This window comes from Echinops telfairi, unplaced genomic scaffold (genome assembly GCF_000313985.2).
Source record: "Echinops telfairi isolate 266 unplaced genomic scaffold, ASM31398v2 ScPeMD7_7469;HRSCAF=8507_1, whole genome shotgun sequence".
NCBI lineage: Eukaryota > Metazoa > Chordata > Mammalia > Afrosoricida > Tenrecidae > Echinops > Echinops telfairi.
This window is the reverse complement of record NW_022111373.1, coordinates 133,208,958-133,218,999: the sequence shown is the minus strand read 5'-3', so window position 1 is coordinate 133,218,999 and position 10,042 is coordinate 133,208,958. Positions and strand designations below refer to the sequence as shown.

General features: G+C 37.2%; 1 protein-coding gene across 4 annotated transcripts in view; it reads right to left on the bottom strand.

Annotated features, from left to right (window-relative positions):
- CDH18 (cadherin 18) overlaps positions 1 to 10,042 on the bottom strand; it is a 653,448-nt gene that overhangs the window by 37,456 nt on the left and 605,950 nt on the right. For all 4 annotated transcript variants that reach the window (XM_045285189.1, XM_004698093.2, XM_013008043.3 and 1 more), the window contains exon 9: positions 2,827 to 2,948. In XM_045285189.1, the coding sequence (XP_045141124.1) occupies positions 2,827 to 2,948 (122 nt within the window). The remainder of the gene's footprint in view (positions 1 to 2,826; positions 2,949 to 10,042) is intronic.

The window sequence follows — 10,042 nt, the reverse complement described above, 5'->3', positions numbered from 1 at the left end:
TGGGCAGCACTGGGTTGGGATGTTTTCTTGATGCACACTTAACCTTTATATAAAACTCTCTCTTATACACGAGTTGCTGTGGATTTGTTTCTCTAAAGTACCCAGACTAAGACAGTCAGCAACTGGAAATCCTCAGCCGCTCTTCAGCAAAAAAGAGGCTTTCTACTCCATTGAAGATCTACAGTCTCAGAAATCCACACTGGTGGACATGAGGTACGTTGTCCTACAGGATCACTATAAGTCAGTTATAAGTTTGTGTTGTAGCTGCTGTTGTTTTAAAGCTGTAAGAGTTAGAAGTTAATAGGACTGCCTTATTTTTCCTGGGTCTTGGAAATTGATTCTGTGGGTGTATCTATACAGTATTACAACTTTTCTATTCCTCCTTTCAGTGAAAAATATCTTAATTTTCATTCTACAATAAGTTTCTACCTTACACATGTTCCGGCTTTCAAGGATTTTACCATATAAAAATACAAGGTGCCTAGAAACAATTTCTTAAATTCTGAAAGCATTGATCACACAACAAAAAATGTAGCACAGCTTGAGAAATACAGATATATTTCAGATAACGTATTTGAAAAGCTGTGTTTAAACAGAGTGGCCTTTTCCAAATCTGTATCAAAATACAATGGAAGTCCTCCAGAGTGCTATAAACATGATTTTAAAGGACTGTAAAATTAAATGGATGGGTTAATTGACCGATCAGATTGCTAATTATTTATGTATGAGTACAAAATACTATAATTTTAGAGTGATTTTTTTAGTATATTTGCTGCCGAAGCGAGAACGATTTTAGAGTGATTTGGTGAGAGTTGGAAGTGAATGCTAAATTAATCTAAGAGTATAATCATCTGACGGTGTTTGTTGTCTTAAGGTACCATTGAGTCAGTTCTAACTCATAATGAGCCCGGGTCAAGAGGACAAAACACAGCATCATGCTCAGTCTTTCTTATGTTTGAGACCATTCTTGTGGCCAGTGTGTCAATCCATCTCATTGAGGTTCTTCCTCTTTCACGCACTCTCAAAATTACTAAGTTTGATGCCCTTCACCAGGGACTGGTCTCTCCTGACACAAGTCCAAAATATGAGAGATGAAGACTTACCTAATGGCTTCTAAGGAGCGTTCTGGCTGTACTTTTAACAGAGATTTGTTTCCCTTGAAGCGATTGGGATATTTAATAGTCTTCACTAACAGCATCATTCAAAGACATCATTCTTCTATGGTCCTCTTTGCTCATTACCTCGCTTTTTGTACATGTAAGGCAACTTGCACCTTGTTCTTCAAAGTTACACCCTTCTTTTATAAAAGGTTTGAGAGAATCTTTGGCTGGAGATTTTCCAAATTTAATATTCTAGTTGATTCCTTAACATCTGTTTACATGAGCATTTGTTGGGGATCCAAATAAAATGAAATCCTTGATAAGTTCAATATTTTCTGCATTTACCATGTTGTTTATTACTGATCCCTTCTGAGCATTTTGTTTTCTTTATGTTGAGATAAGAAACAATAAATGCTATAAATTTGGGGAATTTTTTTATCTACTTAGAAATTTTTTGAAAATTCACCTGTTTATCATATGCAGTAATAATTTATTCATTTTTATTGATAAAAATATTCCATAGTATGGATATATTGTAGATTATTTAATCATTCACCCATTAAGTGATAGCTAGATTGTTTCCCAACTAGAATTATTGTAAATACACTGATATGAACATTTGCATACAAGATTGTGTCTGAGCACTCGTCTGCATATCTCAAGTATTGGAAAATATAATTGTATTATATGGTAGCAGCTTGTTATTTTTAATATAAAAAGCGTTATAAGATAGTTTTGCTCTTTTATATTCTTTCCAGCAATATTAAGAATGATTCGTTTTCTGTGCTTCTCTCCACTTTTGCATGTCACTGCTTTAAGCTGGCGGTGAGATGGCTATGCACCAGGCTGCCGACTATAAAGTCAGCATTTTAAAACTATCAGCCACTCAGTGGGAGAAAGACAATGCTTTCTACTTCCATAAAGACACACTCTTGGAAACGTACTGAGGCAGTTCTAGCCTGTCCTACAGGGTCACTATGAGTCGATATCAACTAGAGGGTCTTGAGTTTGGTTGTGGGAGCAGCTGTATGATGAACCTCATTACAATTTTAATTAGACTTTCCAAAATGGCTCTTGATATTGAGCACTGGTTCAGATACCACATTGCTTTTAGCTGCTAAATTTGTGTAAACTGATAGACGGCGTGTGAGGCAGATGCACAATGCCCTATCAGTCTTGCTTCCTGTGCCTCATCCACTCTGGTCTCCTTCAAAAGTGTCTTCACCGCTTCCTTGGTTGTCTCAGGGTCTCTGCTCGCCCTCCCCATCCGTTACACACATTCTTCCTCAGGTGAAATGCTAATCTTCTCTCAGCACTCCATATCACTCAACAGTCACTCATAAAGCATTCTTTCTGATCCTCCAAAATAGAGCAAATGACTTCCCTCTCTCCAATTTTGTAGTTTCATTTGGACAGAAAATGTGCTGCTTCCTCACCACATCCTGCAGAGCTGTACACAAAGAATTCAATGTAACTTGGCTGGAATGAGGGCATGCGTGCACGGATGAGTTGATTTGCTGAGTTGCATTTAAAATCCAGAGAATTTGTTTTCTTTGATTCTCAAAGAAACCAAATCGACTTGCATATTAGAATAACAGTTTCTAAAATTATTTCACTCAATACAAAAACAGCTTGCCAGGTTTTGTGTTTTATACCTCAACATAATAGAAATGAAGCTGCTCATTTTTCTTCCACTTAAATGCTAAGAATGAAACAATTAACTTACCTGGCCAGGCTTAGAATTTTCACAGACAACAATATCATATTCCCTGGCAAGTTCAGGTGGATTGTCATTGACATCCAGAACTCTAATACCCACTGTGACATGGCTCAGCAAACCAGGATTGTCTGCAAAACACACAGGGATGTATTTAGTATTTCCATGCACACTTTAGAGCATTGGTTTAAAACAAATCTCCTTAACACTGTAGCTTGTCACCAGATCCATATGCTGCAGCAAGGCTGTTGGCAAAAGACAACTTTATGAAGGAACTCTTGCTGGAACTCATTAACTTACAGAAACATGAAAAACGAACACCGAGGCATGACATGAATGTTAAAATGATATTTTGTCATATCAAGGAAATTATATGTTATTCAGGAACTGGAGTGGGAGAAATTTGTCAGAATTCATAGTATGCTGTCAGAGTTTAAGGGATGAACAATTGGTTTCATCATTAGTATTAAAAAAAAGCACAGCAGTTGGTAACAAAAAAGTCACATTATCTTTAAAAGGTTTTTGGCTTTATAGATAAACTTGGAGAAAATATAAAGTAAAGTTCTTGACACAAAAGAGTTTTGTCTTTTTATAGGGAAATATATGCCATGGGTGATTTAAACCATTTTTTTTGGTAAAATCAGAAAGCATAATTTAAATTGGGATATTATGTTACATTTATTTATTTCTATGTGGAATATCACTTTATATCTCTGGATGATAGCAAAAATGGCCAGTTCAATACTTTAAACTATGGCTTAAATCCTGCCTTCTCATTTTCAATACCTTTCTTACTTCTGAAATGCAAAAGAAAGGAAATATCTGATACATCTTTTACATATAAAAATTATAGTTGCTGAATTCATAATGAAAACTCAAATGTTTTTATTGCTATGATTCTGCCATCCTCTGTAAACCATTTAAAAATAAAATATACAACAGGTTATATATTAGACTAGTACAAAGAAATGAAATGTAAACAAATTTATCAAAGTACTTGAGAATGCCAAAAATTAATTGTTTTGAGACATAGAGCATATAAAATTAAATAACGAAGACATTAAAATACAAAGACATAAAGGAATTAAATTGTTTTCATTAGCGACTCTATAAATAGAAAATATGAGTTGAAATATACAAATGAAGGAAAATTAATTTTAGGAAAAACAAAATATTTCTCAAAAAGAAAACAACCTACAATTAGTTTGAAATTTAAAGCTATAAGGAAGCAGGCCATTTCAGCCAGATGACATGTTTCTAGGAAACAAGGGAAAGGACAGATTCACCACCATTTGTTTTTCTTGGCTTCCATAATTTGAATAATTATATCTCACTCTGTCCTAAGAAATGCTACAGGCCAAGAGCCTAAACAAAATAATAACAAGTGTGTAAAAAATGCATCCAGGTTTATTCACTTTATTTCCAGTTTAACTAATTTTAAATTAACTTAGTTAAAATTAACCAAATAATTATTTTTTCTCTCATGTTAATGAAAAAAAATCAAAAATAAAAAGAAAGAAGCAAGGGAGAGACATGAAACCCTGAATGTAATCCTGAGGGTTCATGTACTGAAGGAGGAAGGAAGAGTACAGTGTATTATTTTCACCATTATAGGAAAACTCTTAAATGATACTCAATGTTTATAAGTGTTGTTCAAAAAGATGTTTTGAAAAGTGTAAACATAAATGTACCACTCCTGGTTGAATCAAGGTCCATGAAAACAAAAATAGATAAAACCTCACCACAGCAAAACAGAATGAAAAAGCCTAGAGGAAACATTATTTTAATGGTGACATAGTAACAAGAATTAATATATAAATCTATATGGAATGAAGGTATAATCTAACAAAGTGTTGGATAATCTTATATGGAGAACACCTCGTTGAAATACATTCAAGAACATCTAAATAAAGGGCTAAAGATTGCCTATGGCTAGGGAGTTAAACTACTGCAACTATGGCTACCTTTCTCAAATTGATGCATATAGTTAATGCATTCTAATGCAAAGCCAATGGAAATTGTAATGGAAATGAGGAGCTGACACAAGTTTATAAGAGTTGTAGTTGGGGTCCATCTGCCTAATACACTTGAGTCCATCAGATTAGAACTATGCTACCTACATGTTCAATGGCAGACTTCTTCCAAGATGCTCTTGGAAATGGGGGGTAGCTGGGGTAGTGGGTGGGGGGAGGGGGAAGATATTGAAACTTCAAGCCTATGAAGACTTGTAATCTAAGACTTTTCTGAAAAAGAAGAATAAAGTTATTGTGCTTTACCCAGTTTCAATATCTGTTCTACGGTATTCGAACTTAACACACCTTGTCAGTGACACAAAAAAAGAGCAAACGGAGCACAAGAGAGCCTCACTCTATCTAGGAACTGAACACATAATCAGAGTCCTCAGTAGAGGGGATACAGATAAATCCACACATGACAGCAGGAGATTGAATACCCACACTAAAACACAGCAACACAATTTGGAGCTAATTTTACATTATTCAGGGGAAAAAAATTTAATGATGAAAGAAAAAGATGTGTACAAGTAGAACTCTAAACACATAAAAAGCACTATCAAGATGCAATGCACAAGCTGAAATCATATGAAAGATTTCAAGGCATAAAGTGAATTAATCATAAAGGAAGTATTAATCTATGTCATTACGCTGAAATATTGGATCAATTCCTTTTGTAAACCAACCCCCAAAAATAAAAGTTTAAAAAAAGACACCAACAGGTGATCATATTTGTCTCCAGTATACCACTTGTGGCGATGGCACAAGGTGTTTCTTTCTGCTGTCAATATTGTCCTTTTGTGTTGGAACCAACTCGATGGCACGTGACAGTAATGATACTTGAAGAAACACTCCTGAACATATTCATCAACAGCACAGTTAATAAGTAGGAATGTAATAATATTCAAGACAAACAGAAAGGATACAATAATGACAATATATTTCATAGTAAAATAGACAAAATTAATTAATATTTCTCAGCAAAAGGAAAATGAGCCAGGATAGTGCTGTGCATCACACATTAGGCTTCTAATAAAAAAAGTTGGAAGTCTGATCCCACTAGTTTACACTTCAGGAGAAAAATGAGACTGTTTGCTTCTGCAAAGATTTAAAATCTCAAAACCCTTATATGGCAGTTCTACTGGGTCTTGTAAAGTCATTATGAATAGGAATTTGGTTTTGGATATCAAAAAGAGGAAGAAGGAAGTGGCAGTATACTGCAGAAAAAGAGTCACCATAGAAAACCTTATGAGCTCCTTCAGTGCTGGAGATAAATTCTCAGGGGGTTGGGAGGGGGCACTGAAAATACTAATGGCAAAGAGCTTCCCCCTTAGAGTAAAGTCATTGTGAATCAAATGGATGGAACAAAGCATTTGGACTTTTATTTGATGGTGTGTTACGACTCAAATAAGGAGAAATACCTACAAACATCTGTTAATAACTTTAATGTGGAATCTCTGAAGTAAGAATCGAAAAGCATAGGGAATCATCAAAAATCAATGCAATGAGGTTAAACCTAACAAAATGAAACCTGATCATTTGATCGTCCCTTTTAACCCATTTTAAATGTGCTCCAGTTTTACATCTGTTCAGCTGTCTTTTCAATTAAGGTTTTTCTCTGTTTTACTTTTGTATTCATTGCCATTTTCTGTATATGAAATCTAGGATAGCTAAAGCTATACAAACAGTGACTGCAGTGAGGTTTCTTGCGGGGTACAGTTGGGAGGTTGGGGGGAAATGGCAAGCTGATAACAATGAGTATAAGGAAGAAGAAAATGTTCTACAGTTGATTGTGATGATGATTGTAGACCCTTTTAAAAATCTGATTAGACTATTGAATTGGATTATATGTGAATTATATGCCAATAAAACCAGCAAAAAATTAATGGAAAGCATACAGAGAAATATCCTAGGCATTAGTGAGAATAAATGGATTGGCACTGGCCGTTTTGAATCAGACAATCATAGGGTCTAGTATGTCAGGAATGACCCACTAAGGAAGAATGGCATCATACGCCTCCTTAAAGAGTACATTCCAAGATTTATCTTGATTTATAATGCTGTCAGTGATAAGATATTATCTATACACTCACTAAAAAACCAAGTTAATGCAACTATTATTCAAATGGACCAACTGACCACTAAGCTCAACATGAAGGTATTGAAATATTTACCAATTTGTACAGTCTGAAATTGATCAAACTTGCAAACAAGATACATTGATAATTATGAGTTATTGGAATGCCAAAATTGAAAATAAAGACAAAAGATCAACTGAAATATATGTCCCTGGTGTTAAGCAATGGCAGGGATCTCATTATAGAATTTTGAAAGACTAACACTTTATTCATTACAAATCCTTTTTCCCCCCAACAATATAAGTAACATATATACACAGGGACCTTGACTGATAGAATATGAAGGAGTCAAATCTACTTTATGGGTGGGAAAAGATGATGAGGATAATAAATCTCTTGATAGCCAGCTATCGAAATATATCGCATCTGGAGCCTTAAAGGCTTGAAGATAAACAAGCGGCCATCTAGCTCAGAAGCAACAAGGCCCACATGGAAGAAGCACACCAGCCGGTGTGACCACGAGCTATAGAAAGGGTCAGGTATCAAGCATCAAAGGACAAAAAATCATATCATTGTAAATGTGGGTGAATGCAGATTGGAGACTCAAAGCCCATAGGTAGGCAACTGGACACCCCCTTACTGAAGAGTTGTTGGGAGGAGATGAGCCAGTGAGGGTGCAGGTTAGCATCGATGAAATATATAACTTTCCTCTAGTTCTTAAATGTTCCCCCACACCCCACTATCATGATCCCAATTCTACCTTACAAATATGGCTATACCAGAGAACGTACACTGGTACAGATAGCATCTGGAAACACAGGGAATCCAGGACAGATGATTCCTTCAGGACCAGTGGTGAGAGTGGCAATGCCTGGAGGTTGGAGGGAATGTGGGGTGGAAAGGGGGAACCTATTACAAGAATCTACGTATAGCCTCCTCCCTGGGCAATAGACATTAGAGAAGAGGGCAAGGGAGACATCAGACAGTGTAGCATATGACAAAATAATAATACTTTATGAATTATGAAGGATTCGTGAGGGAGGAGGGAGTGGGGAAGGAGGGGGAAAATGAGCAGCTGATATTAAGGGCTCAAGTAGAAGGCAAATGTTTTGAGAATGATGATGGCAACAAATGTACATATGTACTTGACACATGTATTGGATGCATGTATGGATTGTGATAAGAATTGTATGAGCCCCCAGTGAAATGATTTAAAATAATACACTAAATCTCACATTCAGAACAAAGGGGGCAACTTTGGAACCGTGTAACAATTGTTCATATTCACGGTTAAGGTGAAGTTAGAGAAAATGTAAACAAGCCCACATAAGCCAAATTACAACCTTGAGCATACCCCACCTGAATTTAGAGATCATCTGGAAAACTGATTTGACACATTGATCACTAATGAGCAAAGATGAGAAGAGTTGTGAAATGATATGAAAATTAAAATACATGGCTATAAGAATAATGCAAATTAAAATAACAGTGAGATACCACCTAGCTCCCTCAAAGAAAGCTCAATTCAAAAAATCAGAAAGCAATGAGTGTTGGAAGGGCTGTGGTGAGATAGGAACTCACATACACTGCTGTTGGATCTGTCGGTATGTACAGCCATTATGGAAGTTGATTTGGAGATATCTAAAACAGATGGAAATTGAGCTATCATATGACCCAGCAATCCCCCTACAGGGCATATACCCAGAAGAGGCAAGAAACAAACCACGACCAGTCATCTATGCACCAATATTAATCGCGGCACAGTTCACAATTGCAAGTAGTTGGTAGCAGTGATGAACGCATGAAGCATATCGCCACCTGGGAAGAACTGGAGGAAATTATGCTAAGCGAAGTAAGCCCAGTACAAAAGGACAAGTACAACATAAGTCTGATGAGGTAAGCTCAAAAATGCAAAAGGGGCATAGGGGAAAAGCTACTGTACACAAACATTCCTGGGATGCGGTCCATGTAGTATGGCAGGGGCCAGACCAAATCCAGAGGTACATATGGTAGCCAACTAAAAAAGAGGGTTGGAAAAAAAAATTTTTTTAAAGACACGGGTAGCGGGGGAACAGGGCACTAACCCACCCAAGGGGAGGGTATTGCTAATATATCCACAGAGAAAGAGGGACCAGACTTCACCCAGTGCTCCAAGATGTGAATGCTACATGCTGGCATGAAGCAGGGAACCAACAGAGCTGTCTGAGGGACTGGCCCCAATCCCAGCCAGGTGGACAGTATCTCCTCCCCGCAGAAGAATTCCCTTCAGAGGACAGCACTGAAGCTACAGCTCAGGAAGAGGAACATGTCTGACAGAGCACACAGGAGCAAATGAAGGGAGAAGAGAGAGTGGAGCACATCCTGGCCTACCAAGTCCCGAGGACGATATTCATGCTCAGAGCAGCAGCGACACTAAGAGATAGGGCATCCCTCACTGACCCATAGCACTGTGGGGGAACATACTGGAGATACAGTGCTGGAATTACACCTAATCTGACCCCACCACACTGAGGTGAAACACTAAGGGTGTGAAACAGAATAACAAGGGGAACAGAGCAATTAAGTCCCCAGGGAAAACCACAAATAGACTTTGGGGCCAAGGTTTCCCACGCCATCAGACTTCACTGGAAAACACTCCTAAAGGGCAGCAAGCAGACCTTGAACTATTTATAGACTTTTTTTGGTATCATTAGTGTTTTTTGTTGTTGTTGTTGTTGTTTTGCTTTGTTTTCCTTTGTTGCTTTGTTTTGCTCTGTCTTACTTTTTGTGCACATTATTATCTCTGCAGGTCTATCTGTACAGATGAACAACCTGGAGGAGAAAACAACAAGACCGGCTGTTCATGGGGACATGGGAGATGATGGTAAGGTAGGGGGAAGAAAGTGGGTGTTAACAAACCCAACAACAAGGGAGCAACAAGTGATCCAAAAGCAATGGCGAGGAGTGTGTAGGAGGTCTGGTAGGTCTTGATCAAGGGCAATGAAACTGAGGAATTACTGAAACCCAAATGAAGGCTGATCATGATAGTGGGAAAAGAGGAAAATAAAAGGAAATAGAGGAAAGAACTAGGAGGCAAAGGGCATTTATAGAGGTCTAAATACAGTCATGTACATATGTAAATATATTTATATATGA